A 21,609-nucleotide genomic window follows, 5' to 3' on the forward strand; every position below is an offset into this window, starting at 1 on the left:
TCTGTGATAGCAGCTCAACTGATGTCCTAACTACATAACCATCCATATGCCAATGACTTCCAAATTTCTATCTCCACCCCTAATTCTCCCTGAACTATTTAGTTGCTTATGCCATCTCTGCTGTGGTTATCTAATAGACATGGGAACGTAACACAGCCATTAGAGAATTCTTAATTGCATCCTCCCCCAGATCTGTTCCTCCCTCAGAACTCCCTTATCTGGAAAATATACCTCCACTGCTCAATATAAAAATCTAGGCATGACTATGGTTCCTTTCTTTTACAACCCACATCTAAGCATCAGCAAATACTATAATAAAACCCAAATCAATTCTTCTGCATCTCTAATACTACCATTTAGTCTAAGCTACTATTCTCTCTCATCTGCACAAATAGGCCCTGTCTGTCTCCCTGCTTCACCTCTTGCCCTATCACACTCCATTCTCTCCATAAGCAGACGCAGTAATCTTTCCAAAGTGCAAGCCATAGCATTCCGTTCTCTCCCTTAACTGGATTCCCATGATACTTAGAAAAAATTACAAATTTTGTAAGCCAGTACTTTGGCTTATAGAAGTCTACCCGCTTCTTTGCCTTTTGCCCACTACTTTATGGCCACACTGACGCTTCTGTTTCTCAAATACATCAAACTTGTTTCCACCTTAGGACATCACACTGGCTATTCCCGCTGCTTCTCCCTGCTCTTCACAAAGCTGACTTTGTCATTCAGGTCTCAGCTTAAGTGTCATTTCCTCAAGAGACCTTTCCTTACCAAACTAATACAGCTCATCACATTACTTTGTGTAACCGTCAGTATAACACATAGAAATCCTGATATTTTTATTTTTGTTTATAATCCATTCCCCCTCCCATGACATCTAAGTTCAGTCCTTGTTAGTCTAATTTACTAACAAATCCAGTGTCTATCACATGGCATGGCATTTTCTGAATTTGAAACAATTTCCATCTCACAGCTTCTATTTTCTCTATGAAGTGAGAAGCAAAGTAATGTTCTGGAATGAGAGATGATCTAAAGGTAAAAGAAAGATCAGCAATTATGAAGAATGGAAGAAAGAGCAGAGCTGGAACAAGTCTTACCATTAACTACAGATATATATTTACATGTAGATAGTATTAGAACTTGGACTAATGTTAAAAACAGAATCTAGCTCAGCATATTAATAATAATCCTGATACCTTAGTTATTAAGGAGCATCTTTCATAGAATTGCCATAATTTAAAGTACTAATTAAAGAGACTTCATGAGGCCCAGAAGATACAAGAGTAGTATACTATGTGTCATAGAATCATGACTATGGTATGAAAGAGTAGTACAGTATGTGTCATATACTCATGACACATCAACCACATTTTTTTAACCACATTCTCAAATACAGCCTTCAAAGATCATAATTAAGAACCACTTAACTCTAATTGATATTACAAGGACAATAAAAATATAAATAGAGCTTTAAATTTTGGTAATCATCATGTACTTTTTATAGACTATTTCCAGATTTAAGCTATTCGTCATTCACCTCATTCACTCACTTGCTCACAAAAATATATGCCCAGCACCAATATAAGCATACCTTATGATAACTCACAGAAATATAGAAAGCCTAGTCAACTGAGATATAAGCAAAGGTAAACACCTGTTTCTCTTCCAATCTGACGTGTTCCTAGGTTGATCACAGGTGTTCCAAAAGCACCAACCTCTCGTACCCCACAGCTGCTATTCCCAATCATACAACCAGCATGCGCAACCAGCTGTATAAACTGGTCAAATGGGACATGTTTAACTGCACGAAAATTGGGATGATGCTCAATTCCCTTCTTCCGCATCACTCGAACCATCTCTTTGCTACCTGTGAAAATGAGAAGAACCAACTGTTAAATGGTATATGAGACAAAGAAACCATTTCCATTAGAAAGTATTCCCATCCCGCGCTTGAGGAAATCTCCATAAAAACTCATACCAGTTATTGAGAAAATAATAATATTAATCATAAGTCTTTTCAGGAATGATGAGCATCTAAAATGTCTGGCTAGCTCTCTACTTCAATTCATCCTGGAACTCAAACAGTTGGAGCTTTTGAAACAAAATTCAATGAAACAAATACTTTTATTAATGCTACAGTAAAAACCTTTACCTTAAACAACAATTAAGAGCTAAACCCAGGCCTACAGTCTATGTCCCTTAATCTGAAGATCCTAAGTGGAAAGGTCTCATTTTTCACACCCCAGTGACATCCATCAGAAAACCTCTGCCCAACGCTGCTCATATTTACAGTAACAATAGCTCAGCTGGACAGCACTCCCACCTATGTGGGCTAAACTCCAAGAAAATTCAAATCGATTCTGATACCATAGTGGACATTTTTAAAACTTTTTTTTTTTTTTTTGCAGTGCTGAAGATTGCTTGCTTAGCACATGCAAGGCACTGAGTTCATTCTACCACTGAGCTACACCCAGCCCAATATTTTATTTAAATGCATTATTTTAAAACAATTTACAGATACTTGAGGGAAAAGCTTCTCTATCATCCTCTCCTAGACAATGGAGGGAAAATTGCTCATCTGAAGGATTAGAATGTAGGACAGTGACCACACTTTGCCTACCAGTGGGCAGGAAACACTGATTATCAGAAGCCATGCATGCCATCTCTTCTTATATTAACTTTATCTATGTAGCAAGGTAGGTCAATGGGCTCAGGGTCTCACTCTTAGGAGTGAGCCTGGCCACTTCTCTCTGCATACAGTGTTGCCAGAGCACTCCAGTCACCATCTGTAATTACCGTAGTATGTGACACACTAGAGGTACTACTATTCCAAGATTCAGACTTGGAATCAGTTAAAGGCTTATCTTTGGCCTTAGGCTTAAACCACAAGCATTAGTCCAATTTTCCAGAAAGTCCTACAATGGGCAACTGGGCACAAAACCAGATAATGATAAAAATGATTGATGCCTTCATTCTTATTTCTTTATTGTTCCCTATGAACATCTTATCAAAAATTCCATGGAGCTGGGCAAGGTGAAGCATGCCTAGAATCCCAGCAATTCAGGAGGTGAGGCAGAAGGATTGTAAATTTGATGAAGTACCACTGGGTTCAAGCCCCAGCACTACAAAAACAAAGAAATAAAATACAACTTAGCGAGACCCTGTCTCAAAATAAAAAATAATAAAAAAATAACAAAATAATAAATAATAAAAAAGGCTGGTAGCTCAGTGGTACAATGCCCCTCGGTTTGAACCCCAATTCCAAAAAAGAAAAGAACCCCACCAAAAAAAAAAAATTTAAAAAAGAAAAAAAATGACCCTTTAAATCATGGGGCCTTTTACAGAGGAAAAATAGCTCTATTCTAAAGTATATAAAATCAGGAAAATATATTACAAAGAGAAGATAGAATTTGAGAGATACATAAACATATTATACGTGTTTATGTAGAATTTAAAGGATTAGACAAGAATCAGTATTGAATTTTTCTGAAATATTTGCATATTACCTGGACAAAATCTGGATTAAGTATTCTTATTTTTCAACTAACACTGTATTTTATTTCTTTGTTTTTGTAGTGCTGGGGATTGAACCCAGTGGTACTTCATCACTGAGGTCTTCAAGTATGCTAGTCAAGTGTTCTACCACTGAGCAACATCCCTAACCCCATTATACTTATTTTGTTTCCCCTAACAGAAAAGATTATTAAAGGGTCATTAAGAGAAAGTTCTTTCAGAGCAAGATGATGATATTTTGGTATTGCAAATAAAGGGTCCTGACCTTTATTTTTACTTTTTGGTACTGTGAATTGAACACAAGGGGACTTGACCACTGAGTTGCATTCCCAGTCCTTTTATTATTTTGAAACAGAGTCTTACTAAGTTGCTTAGGGCCTTGCTAAGTTATTGAGGGTGGTCTTGAACTTGAAATCTTCCTGCCTCAGCCTCCCAAGTTGCTTTGCTGGGATTACAGGCATGTGCCACTATGCCTGGCTGGGTCCTGCTTCCTTTACAAAAAAAAGCATAAAAGCAAAGCAATTTGAGTATTGTCAGCTAACAATAGCAAGTATTTGAAAATTCCGTCAGTGTAGGGGTCTGCTGGGGTACTTCTCCTTTATATCTCATATGCCCAGCTAACTTGCCTCACTAGCACTAAAAGTTCATAGTACCATCCATCAACAGGTGGTTACCGAGGGCAGGCTTAAGCATCAACTGGTTAAGAATTCCAGATCTAAACTGCTTAAGCTCAAAATTACTTTAAGGTATACCAAACATAAGTAAGAAAGAAAACAAGAAAGAGTAATAATAGAAATTTTACTACAGTCAGTGGAATCATTACTTTCCTTTTCTAATATTTATGCCTCAAATCTATAAGAGACTATCAATTATAAGAATTTCTCATTGGTTGAAACTAGAGGAAAGAAATTCACCATAAGAGTAAGGTGGACATTAGATTTTTTTTTCTTAAGAATTTACTTCTTTCTTATTAAATTTCTACCAGACTTGATAAAAAAAAAATCACAACTTTGATCTATAACAAAATAGGTAATTCTCTGAAAAGTGAAATATACTTCAGCCTAGATGGCCTTCAATGATAAGATGGGTGAGTAGGAAGACATTCATTAGAAGAGGTAACAGAAACAAAATTTGAAAATGTAGGTGGCATGATTTCATTTTCAAGTTCAATTACCTGCATCAATATTTGGAAACAGTACTAGGGTCCGCTTGTTAAATGAGATAAGTGCATCCAATGTTAATTCAAACATTTTAATGGAATGCTTAATGTCAGTGGTCACAGGGTGCTGTAGTGCAACAATGTAATCCTTACACTTTACATCATCACCTGTTTAAAGAAAATCAAACCACATTGCTTCATTAGTTAAGCAACTTAAGAGAAGCAGCAAATTCTAAAAAGTAAGACTTTAAAGTCTGCTTTTAAAAATTCTAAGGTCAAAACTGTTTGTCACATTCTAAGCAGGTCATCCATATTGGGATCAATGATAAGAACTAAATAGCAACAAGGAACCATCAAACTTAACATTTTACAGATTCTTGCTACCACAAATATAAAATATATGTGTAAATAGCAGGAACAATAAATTCACTGTTGTAAAATCCAAAATATTCCAAAGCCCTAAACAATGTGAATATTCCCAATTTCTAACTAATGTTTCTAATCAATAATCAGCATTGCTAATTAATAACGGTGTGTTGTAAATCAGGGTACTCAGAAGTTGAATGATCATTAAGAATATTTGACAATGCCTAGGTGTTCCCCAAACCATCACTCACCAGATTCAACAAGTGCCAAGTGTTCTAATTCTGCTGAAAGGACTGGAAAGGCTTCATTCATCATTAGTGTGGGACACCAAGGCTTTCCTCAGCAAGCATTTAAAATGTAAAAGGCTTAAGTTGATAGTGCCATGCCATACAACATACAGGCCCTGTGATAAACATACAACGTTTATCACAGGGCCTGTATTATCCCATAAAACTGAAAATGAGCTCCACTAACTTATTTTTATGATTTAATGATAAAAGATTATACATGTTGAGAAAATAATAATATTATTATTATGTTAGAATCTTTAGTAGTATTTGATTTAAAATAGTATATTAGCTCCCAATTTTTATTTTGAGAACTTATTGGTCCTATATTAGCTTTTAAATTGTGAGGAGGAAGAAAAATAATGGTTATTATTATTATTTATTTTAGTAAGAAAAAGTACTAAAGGCCTAAAAGAATCTACTGGAAACTTTATAAACACAACATTTTAAAGATCAGAGGAAAGCTGGGTGTGCTGTACACCTATAGTCCAAGCTACTCATGAGGCTGAAGCAGGAGGATTTCTCAAGCCTAGAAGTCCAAGACCAGCCTGAGTATCACAAGGAGCCTTGGTCTCAAAAAAAAAAAAAAAAAAAACATAATGAAAACAGCCTCTTATAGCTTACATTACAGTTAACACAAGTCTCAAAACAATTTCAAAGATGCTTAATGTCGGTGTCACAGGGTGATTGCTGTAAAACATTAAAAACATGGGAAAAGGAGTGGCAATAGAAGAAGTGTGTTCACCATAAGGAATGTGGAAATACTACATATTGCTGCAATCCAACCACAGGATTAGTCTGTACCACTATAAGGCATGTTTCCATAATGTAAATTAACTCATCCATGCCCAATAGAGGGAAGATGTTAGCCTTTAATGTAGTAATTGAGTTATATATACATGATTCTTCATGGAAAAATTCAAAGAACACTAATGGAAACAGGCAACAGCTATGGAGGAACACAGTCCCATCACAAGGGCCCTTCACCCCTCATTTTTCACGTTGGTTGTTTGCTCATATACTCTGTCTTGAAAATACAGAGGTGGGGGCTGGGGCTGCAGCTCAATGGTAAAGCATCTGCCTCGCATGTGTGAGGCCCTGGGTTTGATCCTCAGCACCACATAAAAATAAAAGAAAGAAAGATATTTTAAAAAAAGAAAACACAGAGGGCAAGTCTCTGATTCTTGGGCTTTTGGGGGCAAATTTTCTTTGAAAGCGAGAAGGTTAGGGTGCTTCTGTAGTCCAGTGCAGGATTGTTTTACACAATTTATTGCTACAATTTACTACCAAGGACCAAGCAGAAAATCAAGAAGAAAAATGTTGGCAGTCTGCTTCCAAAGAGCTTTCCACTTTTCTTTTTGTGTGGGGAGTGGGTACAGGGCAGTACTGGGGATTGAACCCAGGGCTTTGCACATGCTAGGCAAAAACTGAGCTACATCCCCAGCCCTTTTATTTTATTTTGAGACCGGGTGTAAGTTGCCCAGTCTGGCCTAGAACTTGGGATCTTCCTGCTTCTTTTTTTTTTTTTAATTTTTTAATATTTATTTTTTAGTTTTCGGTGGACACAACATCTTGTTGGCATGTGGTGCTGAGGATCGAACCCGGGCCGCACGCATGCCAGACAAGCGCGCTACCGCTTGATCCACATCCCCAGCCCCGTTCCTGCTTCTTTAGCCTCCTGAATAACTTGGATTATAAGCATGTGCCACCACACCCAGTATATCATATTTCACCATATAATCGTTGCCACATTAACATATATTCATAAGTATTCTTTGCCTCCTAATCTTGCACCAGAGTCAGTTTAGTAATAAATGAATTTAGTGTGTGTGTGTGTGTGTGTGTGTGTGTGTGTTGGGGATGTCAGGCAAGCATTTTATCACTAAGCCACATCCCCAGCCCATAATAAATGTTTTCTAAGTAATAATGGCACAATTTTTTTAAAAAGAAAACACTTCACATAATGACTCTATCCCATTTTTTGGAAAGAAAAAAAAACTTGGCATAAAATCTGTAGTAATTATGAAGTGAAATACAATATCCTTCTCATTTATCTTCTACTTTAAGTGTAAGAAACATTTGTAGTGCATAGAAAATAACTGTACAACACAGGTGCAGTGAGACTGCATTTTGCATTTTAAGGTTTTATATAGAGCCACTTAAGCAGTTTCTTTTGAAAGATTGGCAAAACAGCAAAAACTAGATGTCTTTTTTTAAACCTGTGAGAAAGAAAACAAGACACTGAGTCAGAGCTATTTATTCCTGGCAGTGATACATCTTGTGCAAAGCTGGCACCAGTGTCTCAACCTGCAACCATTTGTGTCTGAATTCAGCAGCCTCAGCCCTTCCATACGTTTTCTATTAAGGTACTATGATTTTGTTTTACATTGTAAGTCCTGAATTTACCATGATGTGTCTTTTGTTACTAGGACATTGTTTTCTTTTTCTTTTTTTTTTTTCTTTTTTTGGTACTGGGGATCAAACCCAGGACCTTGCACATGCCAGTCAAGCACTTTACAACTAAGCTACATCCCCAGCCCTTGTTACTAGGAATTTAATGTCTATTTAACTGTACTAATTTTCTTTCTTTTCTCTCTCTCTCTTTTTTTAATTGGACCCAGGAATCAAACCTAGGGCCTCAAGCATGCTAAATATAAACTCCACCATTGAGCTACACTCCCAAGACTTTTGCTAATGTTTTTATTAGGATTGTTACATATACTATTGGTCTGGTTACACACAGCATAAATGGTCTACCCAACCTTATTTTCCTATAAGCAGAGTAATAACATAAAAAGTTGCTTGTAAAGGGGCTGGGGTTGTGGCTCAGTGGTAAAGCACTTGCCTAACACGTGAGAGGCACTGGGTTCAATCTTCAGCACCACATAAAAATAAATAAATAAATAAAGTTGCTTGTCAAAAAGCAGGTGCACGCTTTATAAAATGTGTTATTACTAAGGGTGGATGACTCCGGCTCTTTATCCTGTATTTTCTTTTTCACTGGTTTAAAAAACAAAGCTATAACTAGTTTCAAGCTGGACCTATAACCATTATCACTTAAGATATTAGTAAAACAAATACATAACTTTGTCAAAGTTAACTTACAGGTTAAGGTGCTATATATATTTATGGCATACCCCCTTTAGCTAGGATTACAAGGTTCAACAGCACCCATTAGAGAAAAATTACTTCACTTCCATGACCATATCCTGATAAATGCTATTTTGTCATCTTTCTTTTCATAAAGAACTACTTAAATGGTCCCAAATAAGACTTTAAATCTTATAAGTGCAATTCTTGCTGCATTCTACTTTCTAGTGGTTATTTTCTATTCTAGAATTTTTCAGTAACACAAGGTTTCCCAGAATATATAGAGCTCAAAGTATGATTAGAACAGAGTGCAAGAGGGTTCACTTAGAAGCATATGAAAAGGAGAGTGAAGAGACAGATGTTTGTTCTATCCCCATTATCTAGGCAGGTTCTTTGATAGCTATAAATCTGTCCAAGGATAAGAAATATATAGAAGGGACTAATTTATCTAGTGAGAAAGCCCAATTCCATTCCCAATCTAATGTGATCTGGATAAAAATACACCAAATTTCTTTGATTACATAATCACCAAATCAATTACCTATTCATTATTTCATTATTCAGTAGATTTACCTTTTAGAAAAGGGAAGATCCAAAATAAATGATTAGTCCTGATTCTTACATGGCATTCCCACTATAAATTAACTAGTTAATATTCTGTTCTTAAGTTTGTTTTCTTTACCTCTGATTAGAAAAGGTAATTTCCAGGAAGCCAGATTATTGATAATTGAAAATTTATCACTTTAAGGCTTTGTTTTACAAAGATAACAAACTCTGATGTTATAACTATGACTTTTGCTTTTTAATAATAATCATCAAAATCCCTTATATTAATAAGTACCTCTGGTTTGCTATCTGCTTTGAACATTTATTATCTCACCTGAGTATTCCAATAATACTGTTAGAAAAGCATTAAAAGTAAAAATAACAATTTTTTTCGTTGTACTAAAAAATGCAGAAAATAAAAACTTCCATATTCCCACACTAGAAATGACCTGGTGTACACACTTCCTAGCCTTTCTATTTTTATAGCTTTTCTAAAAATGGCATCATATTCACATGTAGTTTTGTAGTTTGATTTTTCCTCTTTTTGATATAATAGAAATTGTCCTGGTAACTAAATATTCACCCACATTATATATAACAAAATAAAAGCATTTCATTGTATAAATACAGCATATATATTTTTTAAAAGCTCAATCCAATAAGCCTATTTTACAGAAAAGGTGAATCTCAAAGGTAAAGTCAGACCATAGGGCAAGATCTGTGAACTAAAGCCTTAGCTTTCTGATTGCTAATGAAATAGTTTAACCATGAGTTACCAAAAGAACTGGAACATACCCAATGCTTTCTGACAAAAAAAAAACAGCCATTAGGCTAAGTAAAGGCTGCCATACTTACCTAACCACATCCGAATAATGCTCATATAGTCTTTGTTCTTGGCTGAGAGAAGTTTGTCATAGGAAGGGCAGCCTGCCAGAAGGATGCGATCATGGTCCTCACACATGGATATCAGATGTTGCTCTGCACTTCGGGTGCAACACACATGATAATGAGCCAGTTTTGTTATGGCATGTCTGATAGAGTCATCAATAGTTCCACTGACTTCCCCTCCTTCAATATGAAGGATTCGGATGTTCATCAAGGCAGCAGATGTAGCCAGAGCCAAGGCATCAAACCTGTCACCATGAACAATCATGATATCAGGCTTCAAGCGATTAAGGACATCTGGTAGCTTCACAAGGGCCAGGCCTACTGACTCCACCATGGCTGCTTCATCTTCCCCCCTAACGATCGTATGTAGCCTGGTGTTAATGTCAAAGTCATCTTGCTCAATCATGCGATAAGTGTTTCTAAAGCAGGAGAGAAAAAAAGATGTGACACCATGTTCTTAATATACAAGAAAAACAATCTAACACTAACCCTGATGGGAGAAACATGTTCACATTTTTACTTATTTTAAAAATAAATAAATAAATTGAAGCATAACTTATACACAAAATTAAGAGTAAATTCCTCAAATGTACTTAAAGCCTGATCAGTTTTGTTACATGAACACCCCTGTGGCCACCACCCAGATTGAGATAAAAACATGCAGCCACCGAGTGTGGTGGTGCTTGCCTATAATCCTAGCAGTTTGGGAGGCCAAGGCAGAAGGATCACAAGTTCAAAGCCAGCCTCAGCAATTTAGCAAGACTCTGTGGCAAGATAAAATGTACAAAGAGTTAGGGATGTGGCTCAGTGGTTAAGTGCCCCTGGGTTCAATTGCTGATAAAAAAAAAAAAAAAACCCACATGCCGCACCTTGGAAGGCTCACTTGTGACCCTACGAGTCAATACCTGGGGGGAGAAACATCTGAGAGAGATTTTTCTTCTATCAATTTTTAAAAAGAAATATGTAAAAATTTACTTTTTTAATATTTATTTTTTAGTTTTAGGTGAATACAATATCTTTATTTTAGTTTTATGTGGTCCTGAGGATCGAACCCAGTGCCTCACTCATGCTAGGCGAGCGCTCTATCTCTGAGCCACAACTCCAGCCCTAAAGTATGTACTTTAATAGGAAAAATATTACTTATAAAAATGAAGTTCATTATTTCTACCAAAAAATAGGGTGGGGCGGGGGATGGGAATGCCTGACATGTCACTGCACTATAAATTTCTGAGTGATGGGAATTATCTTTTGAATTCTCTTTGAATGGTACCATTAATGCTGGCATAATTCTGCTTGGAATGAAAATGTAACTTTATAGAATTAAAGTGACTATGAAATGCAGTTTCCAGACTGCTTCATGCTTTAATAACAGCAGCTCTCAATTTCTTAAAAATTCCCAGTTATGACTAAATTGTCAAAGATATGACTTTTTTTTCTAAATACAGAACACACATTTATATTTTAAAATTAGGAAACAGAAATTTTTATCCACAACCTACTACTCAGCAACAACAAATATAATCTTTCTAGCCATTTTATGCAAGTATTTTAACATGGCTGAGAACACATTGTACATATAATTTTATAATTTCATAATCTACCTAATCCATTTCATATTTTGTTGGATAATTAAGGATTCTATTTTTTATTTTTTAGGCAGGGGATAGGGATCAGCCCCAGGAGTACTCTACCACTGAGTTCCATCCCCAGCCCTTTTTATTTTTTATTTTGAGATAGGGTCTTGCTAAATTCCTGAGGATCTCGCCAGCAACTGGTGAGACTGGCCTCAAACTTGAGATTTTCCTGCCTTAGCCTCCTGAGTTGCTGAGATTACAGGTAAGTGCCACTGAGCCCAGCCTAAGAATTCCTTACATACATCATACAGATGTAGTTATCATTTTGCAGACTCCTTTGGATTTTCCACAAGCAATCATATGTGCAAATAATGACAGTCATTATCTCTTTGTTTTTACTTCTTACTTTATCACACTGGCGGTTTCATATCCAGTATAAGTTGAAGAGAAGTGAGAACAGTGAAAATCCTTACCTTGTTCCCAATCTTAGAGAGAAAGCACAGATTTTGTTAGCTGTCAGTTTTTCATAGACAGCTTTTATAAGATTGAAGTTTCCCTTCTATTCCAAGGTTCCAAGAGTTTTTTTTATCATAACTGGTTGTTATTTAATTTTGTCAAATGCTTTCTTTCGGCGGGGAGAGGGTACAGGGGATTAAACTCAGGGGTACTCTTTCAAAGCTACATCCCCAGCCCTATTTTGTATTTTATTTAAGAGACAGTCTCGCTGAGTTGCTTAGCGCCTTACTTTTTGCTGAGGCTGGCTTTGAACTTGTGATCCTCTTGCCTCAGACTCTGGAGTCACTGGAATTACAAGTGCGTGCCACCACCCAGCATCAAATGCTTTCTTGACATCTACTGAAATGATCATATAGGTTTTTTCCTTTTATTCTATTAATGTGTTAGTTACAATGTTTTTCAAATATTAAGTTGGTCTTGAATTCTTAAGATAAGCCACTTGGTCTTAATACATTATCTGGTTTTTATACACAGTTATCTGAGGTGCTGGATGTGATCTGCTATTTTGTTTATACTTTTATGTTTACATTCCTGAGGAATACTAGACTGAATTTTATTATGTCTTTGTCATGTTTTGTCGTCAGTATTATCTGACCTTATAACAGAAGTTAGGAAGGCTCCCTGTTTTTATATTTCTTTAAGGTGTTATTTCTCTCTTAAATTTTGATAGGATTAATAAATGAATCATCTTTCTGGGAAAATTTTTATGGAAAATATTTGATAATGAATTCAATTTCTATAATAGATATTGTGCTATTAAGATTTTTCTTTTTAAAAAATATTTATTTATTTTTTTAGTTGTAGTTGGACACAATATCTTTATTTATTTATTTATTTTTATCTGGTGCTGAGGATCAAACTCAGGGTCTTGTACATGCTAGGCGAGCTCTCTACTGCTGAGCCACAACCCAGTCTCAGATTTTTCTATTTCTTTAAGTAGGGGTTTTGGTAAGCAGTGGTTTTTCAAGGAATTTGTCCATTTCATCTAAATTGTTCAGTTATTGGTATAATAGTCCCCTTTTCTTCTTCTTAATGTTTGTGATGATATTTTTATTCTATACTGATAAATTTATATTTTCTTACTTTTTCCCTCATGTATTGCTAGAAGTCAACTTTTTAATATTTTTAAAGAATTAACTTTTTGTTCTTTTAAATTTCTCTATTGTTTATTTTTATATTCCACTGATTTCCATTCTTTGTTTCCTTCTATTATGGGTTTAATTTTCTCATCTTTTTTCTTGTTTACTAAAGTAGAAATACAGATCATTGACTCTAAACTTCTATTTAAATATAAGCTTTTAAAGCAATAAATTTTCCATGTTTGTGCAGTTCAGTGGTCAAACAAGAATTTGTAAAGAATGTAAGTACAGATTCTGGGGCTTCTCCCTTGTGGTTTTTCATTTCTAGAATCATTCCCTCAAGAAAAGTTCCATTTTCTAGTACCTCAGCCTAAATAACAGAGGCTTTCTATTTGAGTTCTAGCCACCTACCACCCTGTGGCTTGGGAAATATGCTCAGGGGAAAACTTATTGAAACATGTATCTCACCTACTATAGTACAGATCCCTTCTTTTAGGCATTCTATCTCCTGTAGTTTCTGCCTGCTGATTATTGCTCTCCAGTGCCTTCAAATACTTTTAAATATTTTCCCAGAGTTAAAAGTAAGCTGTAGGAGAGTTAGTCAGATATAAGCTTCTCTGCCATTACTAGAACTTCTTTTTCTTAAATAGGTATTTTAACATTTGAGTTGGATATTTATCCATTTCCTCTTAATTTTCCACCAGTAATAAAAGCACCTAAGACAATAAATTTTTTTTCTTATTACAAGTTTTCCTTTCTTATTTTATCTCCTCTATTATTTTGTTATTTCATTTTTATTAATTATTTATATCTCATTCTTCTCCCCCACCAGAATGAAAGTTCTTTGAGAACAGGGATATTGTCTCATTAGCCATTTGGCACATCCTGGATGTTTAATAAAAAATTGTTGAATGAACAAATGAATTTCTGAACATTCTGTTGTTACTCATTTGCTTTCCTTTTTCACCCACTTCTTCAGGGCATAAAAATGCTGATTTTTTTAAGTTGTTGATGGACCTTTAATTTATTATTGATTTATTTATATGCGGTACTGAGAATCAAACCCAGTGCCTCACACATGCTAGGCAAACATTCTACCCCTGAGCCACAATCTCAGCCCCAAAATGCTGATATTTTTAAAATGTCCCAAGTACAGATGCACCTTAGTTTACAATGAGATTTAACCTGGATAACCCCATTGTAAATTGAAAATATCACAAGTTGAACATGAACTTAAAGCCAGGCATGATGGCACATACTTGTAATTTCAGCAACTTGGGAGGCTGAGGCAGGAGGATCATGAGTTCTAGGCCAGCATCAGCAATTTAGCAAGGCCCTAAGCAACTTAGCAAGACCCTGTCTCAAAATAAATACAAAAGGGCTGGAAATGTGTTCAGTGGTAAAGTGCCCTTGGGTTCACAGTACCAAAAGAAAATTCACTTAATAAACCTACTCTAGCAAACATCACAGCTTAGAAACACAGTACACTACAGAATATCAATGGTTTATTCTTTGGATTTCAAGGCTAAATGGGAGCCTGGGCTTGCTCTTGCTGCCAAGCATTCTGAAATTTTCAGAGTACCATACTGCATATCACTACCCCTGGAAAAGATCAAAATTCAAAATTTGAAGTACAGTCTCTACTGATGCCTACTGCTTCAAACTCAACCATCACAAAGTCAAAAAACTATAAGTCAAAAAATCATACATCTGGGACAGTCTGTAGTTGAAATAGAAGGTAGCTTATTTATCCTGTTATTTTAATATCTTCTTAAAATAAATAGTACAAGCCAGGCAGGGTGGCATACAACCATAGTCCCAGCTACTCAAGAGGCTTAGACAGGAAGATTGCTTGATCCCAGGGCAACCTAGGCAACATGGAAAGGAAAGGGAAAGGAAAATACATTCACTTGGTTTAAAGTTCAAAAGTACAAAAGGTTATATAGTGAAAAATCTTTCACTTTTGTCTCTCAGTCACCCAATTCCTCTACTAAGAGGCAACGAATTTCTTGAGTTAGAAGGTACTTTAACTTTTTAGCAGGCATAGTGCCACACACCTATAATCCCAGAGACTTGGGAGGCTGAGGCAGAAGGATTGCAAATTTAAGGCCAGCCTTGGCAACTTAGAGAGACCTTGTCTTAAAATAAAAGAAAACAGGGCTGAGGATGTAGCTCAGTTGCCAAACACCTCTGGTTTCAATAAAAAAAGTTATTATAAACTTAAATTTTTATTAAGTACTAGTAAAATTTCCTTTTTAATAGTCTTACCAGACAAATACTACCTTTCCACCTTAATTTATATGGTAGGAGATAAAAAACCTACTACATCCCAGCAGCTCAGGAGGCTGAAGCAAGAGGACCACCAGTTCAAACCCAGCCTCAGCAATTTAGCGAGACCCTGTCTCTAAATAAAATACTAAAAAGGGGCTGGGGATGTGGCTTAGTGGTTAAGTGCCTCTGGATTCAATACTTAGTACCAAGAATAAAAAATAATAAAAAAAGAAACCCAATTATAGTTTTCTTATGAGCCTCTCTTCCATTAGTCTTCCTGTCAAAACTTCACTATAGGGCTGGAGCTATAGCTCGGTTGGTAAAATGCTTGCCTTGCATGCATAAGGCCCTGGGTTCAATCCCCAGCACCACAAAAACTTTCACTATAGAAGCAAAAGAACCCACTCAAACTTTGATTTCTAGCTCTAAAATTTCTCTTCTATCTTGTCCTATTCACCCAAGTAGATTTTCTTAGGTAGACAGAATTCATTTCATATTTTTAAAAAATTTATGGAACCCTGAGCTAACCATAAGTTTCTTCTCTACTCTTTAAATATTTTCTTAGAACAAACTGCTAAATTAGTTTTTGAAGGCAGGTTTCCTATTTATTTATTTTGCTAGTGTTGTCTTATTTTTAAAGAGTCTCAGAAAAGGACACTTTTACTTTAACACACAATCTACTTTAATATATAATAATGCATTGTTGACCATCTTTGAAGACTGCATGAACATTTTCATGCCACAAGGGTGCACTAAATGCCACTTTATTACATATAGTTAAATAAATGTTTATTTCTGGTTTATATATTCTACTCCCTCAAAGACTACTCAATCTTCATTTTGCAAATATATCCCATGTGTTCACTACAAACCTAATGCCACTAAAATAAATATCAATGGTCATAATATTATAACATTCTACTTTACCTCAAATCAATTAGATTTTTTAAAAATGTTGTTCTGTATATATTACTTCATTTGCTGTTGAAGAAAGGAAAGGGAAAGGAAAATACATTCACTTGGTGAATGTATTTTCTATAAACCAGTTTTAAAGAACTGCCATTAGAACTCAAAACACAGGTTGGGGATGTAGCTCAATGGTAGTGTGTGCGCCCAGCATTCATTAGACCCTGGGTTCGATCCAAAAAGCACCCCTTTCCCCCCAAAAAAAGACCTTACAAAATAGATTATATGGAATCATATTATTATAGTCACATAATATACATTTACAAGTGGCATTTCTCCTGAATATAATAATAAATAGTAATATTATTTATAGTGATTATTTATCAAGTATCTAATAAGCAACATCATTGTGATGGATGATTTAAATCATTCTCTGTTACAATAAATTACAACATAGGTTTTCACTCTGTTTCACAATTGAAGAAACTGAGTTTCAAAGATACTAAGCAACTTCTCAAAGACTACATAAAAACTAAGTGATAGAACTGAGATTTGAAGCTAGATCCATATGGCTACAAAATATCCAAACTCTCTGGCATATACCCTTGCAATGAAGAATAAGAAAACACTTTGAGCTTACCCATAGTCATCTATCAGGTGAGAGCCAAGTACCACCACATCAAGTTCAAAGAACTCAGGCTCTGTTTTAATGCCAAACATGATCGGGGCAAGTTTAGAATAATCAGCACGGTTGCAAGTAGCAACACAAACCCGAAGCTTTCGGTTATTCCCATTCTTCTCCATGACTTGTTTTTTTTGTTTGGAGAGTTTCTTAAAATAGAGTTCCTGAGGTTTCAAAAATAAAAATTGTTTGTTATCAGAATAATTCATGGATATAAAAATAGATCTTTTCAGTATTACATCCTACCACTTAATGTAGTGATTCTTAATCTATTTTTTCCATCCCCACTGCTGTGTGACACTGAAGAAATTTCAGCAGACTAACTCTAACTCAAACCCTTTCTCTCATAGTCAAGAAAACACTCTGGAATGCAATTAAGAGTGACATAACTCAATTTTCATTTAAAAGGAGGTGTCAGCTCTTTAATTTTTATTAGTTAAGAATTACTTGCCATAACTCACAACTGCACCCAATATGCCACACTGTTGGAAAACTTTGGGAGAGAACTGTTGATAGTTTAACTTCCTCACTTTATAGAAAGGGAAACACAAGTCTTAAGAGGGGAAATTACTCAAGATTCAAGATCACATCTTCCAAGGTACATAATCTACCCAGCCTCATACTATACACTATCTTAAATATAAGGACTGTGATTAGTGCTGGGGAAGAGAAAGATAAGTAATATAAAAACCTTATCTTTAACACATCATTAATCCCTACACACCAGTACCTACAAAACTGCCAATCTCACATGGCTACCAGGTGTCTCCAGCTATACATCCCATAGGCATATTAAAATCAATATCCCAGGCTGGAGATAGTAGCTCAATGGTAGAAAACCTGCCTAGCACATGTGAGATCCTGGGTTCAATCCTCAGTTCCACAATAAAACAAAACAAATGTAAGTCAATGTCCCAATCTGAATTCATTTCTTTCCTAAGCCTGTTCCTTCTTAATTGTTCTCTCAGCGTGCACATGATTTATCAAATGTCTTATGTCCCTATGCTCTCTGTTCCTCATATCCTCACTTTCTGTTCCATTACCTCCTAAGCTCTGTCAATTCACCTCCTAAATATCTTCCAAATCTTCTCTTCTTCCCCACCAGGACTTCCCATAGTTCAATTCCTCACCTTGGGCCTTTAGTTTGTAAATCAGATAGTAGGCTAACCAGGGTAGATTGCTATGGGACAAAATCCAAATTGCTGATCCAAATCTAATCCATCTTTTTAGACCATTTCTCCACTACACACAATTATCCCTTACTCTGTGCCAAAGAAGCAGCCACACCAAACTGCCTACAGTTCAGCTAATGGATCTCTGTGCCTTTTTAGGTACAAATACCTCTACCTAAAACTTGCTTTCCCTCTTGTTTGGACTCCTACTTATCTTTCAAAACTTAGCCTGAACCAGGCACAGTGGTGCACATCTATAATCCTAGTGACTTTGGAGGTTGCAGCAGGAGGATTTCAAGTTCAAGGCCAATCTTATGAACTCAGCAAGACCTTGTCTCAGAAGAAAAAAAAATGTATACACACACACACACACACACACACACACACACACACACATACATACATATTTTTTTTCTTTCTTTCTTACGAAGGCTCAGTGATAAAATAACTCTGGGTTCAATCCCCAATACTGGAAAACAAAAAGAAAAACTCAGGCCAGATGTGGTAGAATTAGTTTTTACTGGGATTTAGCACACCCTATAATCTCAGTGGCTAGGAAGGCTGAGGATGAGGATCAAGAGTTCAAAGCCAGTCTCAACAACTTAATGAGGCCCTAAGCAACTCTGAAAGACCCTGTCTCTAAATAAAATTAAAAAAGGGCTGGGGATGTGGCTCAGTGGTTAAGTGCCCCTGGGTTCAATCCCAGTACCAAAAAAAAGAAAAGAAAGAACTCAGGCTGAGTGTCACCTCTTCTCTAAAGGTTTCCCATAAGCCTCAGGTCTTCCTCACCCAGCTATTAGTTGCTTACCTCCCTATGAGCACATTAGCCCTACCATACACAAATATACTATTGTTCAACTTGTCTTCCTACCTATCCTCCTTAAACCATCACACCCTCCATTCAAAAGTAAGGCAGGAAGTAAGAAATTTTATGGAACCTTTTAAACTGCTCTGCATGATGTAAAATTATACCTTATGGACTCCAACCTCAATGCTTAGGTTTCAGGAAGTACATCAATATTTAGAATTTGTAACCAATCCAGGGAACTTGACTAAGGGTGTCAACACAAGGGGTGCTGCCCTCTGAAATTCACTGGAAATCCTATCAGCAGCCCTCTATTATTGGTACTTCATCTTTTAGGGATGCAAATTGCCCCATCATTAGGCCCTTTCTGAATTAACAATCCCCAGTAAAAACTAATTTCACCCAAAAGATAACACTTGTAAGATAATGAGCATTCTGCCAAGAGTATTCAGAAGACCTAAGCACTATTTAATCATTAAAAATACAAAAATATTCTTCCACAATGGCTGTCTTGAGTGTTCTTGTACATAGTCTTTCTTCCACTAATCAATTTGAGCTGAATAAACTTTTGGTGATATTAAATTTGCCAGGTAAGGCAAAGTAAATCATTCATAGTTGGTCAATTTCTACTTACTTTACAAGAACAGTAAACTTTCCACCTGGCAGTGCAAAGTATTTACCAAGTTACCTAACAGTTATTCTACCTGAACTGAGTAAACCAGTCATGTAAATAAAATGTGAAATATTGAACAAGGTTTTTTTTTTTTTTTTTTTTTTTTTGGTACCAGGAACAGAACCCAGGAGTGCTTAAGCCATATCCCCAGCCCTTTCTTAATTTTTTTTTTTTGAGACAAAGCATCCCCAAGTTGCTAAGGCTAGCCTCAAACTTGTGATCCTCCTTTCTCAAGAGGGAGGAAAAGAAAAATAAAATGGGGGTAAAAGGGCTTTACTATTTCATGTAAATTTTGTCTATACAGTATATAAACTTTTTGGGGGGTAGGGGGCAGTACTGGGAATTGAACCCAGTGCCTCATATATGCTAGGCAAGTATTCTACCACTGAACTACACTCCATTCCCTTTTTAAATTTTTGAGACAGAGTCTAGTTAAGTTGCCAGGCCGACCCCAAACTTGTGATCCTCCTGCCTCAGCCTCATTTATTTTTTAAAAATCATGTAATAAGCAAAGATAAGAAATATGGTAACTTGCTAATGTGTGTTTAATCTTGGGGATTGGTAAGGTATCATATTGATATCTTTTTCAGGCTATTTGAAATATTTCATCATTAAAAAGTATAATTTTTTTTTTTTTTTGTAGTACTGGAGACTGAACCCAGGGGTACTCTACCACTGAGCTGTTACATCCCAGCCCTTTAGGAAGGAATGGATAAATAGATAGTATGCCTTCCTCTTGAATTCAATGGCAATCTCTGAGAAACTCCATTCTTAAAAACCACTTTCAATTCAAGACTGTCAATTATACATATTGTCAAAAGATGTTTAACTCTTTCCAACAAAATTAAAAACGTCCCACTCAAATGTGGAAAGAGTTCTTTGTGAACAAAGGAAACAACAGTAACAGTAAACAACAAAGTAAATAAAGTGCTGAGCACTTTGCTAACAGCTCTATAATCACTAGCTAAATTCATTCTCACAGCCCTCTTATTACTTCATCTTACAAACAGGAGCACTGAGTTACAGAGAAAATGATTTACTTGCCCCCAATCACTAACAGCATAGCTGACATCATCCAAAATCAAACCCAGATCTGGATGATCCACCAGCCCTCTGGACACTGACCCACACCCCGAGTATGCCTTGGGTCTGTTCATTCCAAAATTATCCGTGAGTGAGTGCAAATCTTCCTAGAAGAAAACATAATAAGTGACCCTTCTTCCAGGCAGAGGGGATGAAACTCTTAGCAATAAGAAGGGCTACAGAAAGTGGTCTGAAACTCAAAACTCTATCCCCAAGCTATAATTTGGGTTGGCTTCTCCTTCCTGAGTTCCTACACCTTTACTGACCAGTAATCCGTACTGCTAAGCTGTACCCCATCCCTCCTATCAGAGGAGCAAAACATACTTCCTTGTGTTCTAACAATTTTACAAGTGTGCTCAGGGTTGGGGTGGGGTGGGGGTAATAAATGCCACCAAACTTCCAGGGAAGACCCGACTCAAGACAGACTCAGGGCTGGGCGGATCCTTCAAGACCATTTTCAGAAGAGCCTTAACATACCCCAGGACACCTTGTCTGTCAAGCACCTCTCCACCCTTTCTTGCTCGCCTTTGTAACGGAAGTTCACTCTCTTTCCTTGCTGGACAGCACTGCCCGTGGGGATGGAGACAAGCTAGGGCTTTTCTCTGCACCTCCAGCCCCTATTCACCTGGCCCACACTGAGCCAGTTCCAGCAGCCACATGCAGGGGCCCTGAAGAGGGCCAAAGGGGGACCCTGTTGTGTAGGGCAGCGGGGCTCAAGGCAAGACCCGGATCGAGATGCGAGCCCGCGGTAGAAAGCTGCCTGCGGTCGGCCGGGTAGATGGGGCCTCGGGGAATAGGCCGGGAAGACAAGGTCCCGGGGTCTAGCAGGATGCTCTCCCGAGTGGCTGAGGCGCGGCTCTCACCAGATGCGGGTCAGAGGTTCCCTCCGGCGCCGCGCCGCGCCGCGCCGCCGCCGCCCTTCTCCGGCAAGAGCCCAACCTGGAGCTGGAAAGCAGGCCGGCGCTAGCCCGCCCCCGGGGCTTCCACTACCCGGGCGTGCCG

The 21,609-nt window shown here is 36.9% G+C and overlaps 1 protein-coding gene across 7 annotated transcripts in view; it reads right to left on the reverse strand.

Annotated features, from left to right (window-relative positions):
- Gne (glucosamine (UDP-N-acetyl)-2-epimerase/N-acetylmannosamine kinase) overlaps positions 1 to 21,609 on the reverse strand; it is a 77,273-nt gene that overhangs the window by 41,925 nt on the left and 13,739 nt on the right. For 3 of the 7 annotated variants that reach the window (XM_078047820.1, XM_078047821.1, XM_078047818.1), the window contains exons 2-5: positions 16,833 to 17,038; positions 9,814 to 10,265; positions 4,685 to 4,837; positions 1,652 to 1,864 (exon numbers count right to left, since the gene is read on the reverse strand). In XM_078047820.1, the coding sequence (XP_077903946.1) occupies positions 1,652 to 1,864; positions 4,685 to 4,837; positions 9,814 to 10,265; positions 16,833 to 17,038 (1,024 nt within the window). Of the gene's footprint in view, positions 1 to 1,651; positions 1,865 to 4,684; positions 4,838 to 9,813; positions 10,266 to 16,832; positions 17,039 to 21,084; positions 21,194 to 21,470 lie in introns of those variants that run through there. The other 4 variants (XM_013359058.4, XM_040286044.2, XM_078047822.1 and 1 more) reach the window with 4 other exon arrangements.

The sequence above is a fragment of the Ictidomys tridecemlineatus genome, chromosome 4 (genome assembly GCF_052094955.1).
Source record: "Ictidomys tridecemlineatus isolate mIctTri1 chromosome 4, mIctTri1.hap1, whole genome shotgun sequence".
Classification (NCBI taxonomy): Eukaryota; Metazoa; Chordata; class Mammalia; order Rodentia; family Sciuridae; genus Ictidomys; species Ictidomys tridecemlineatus.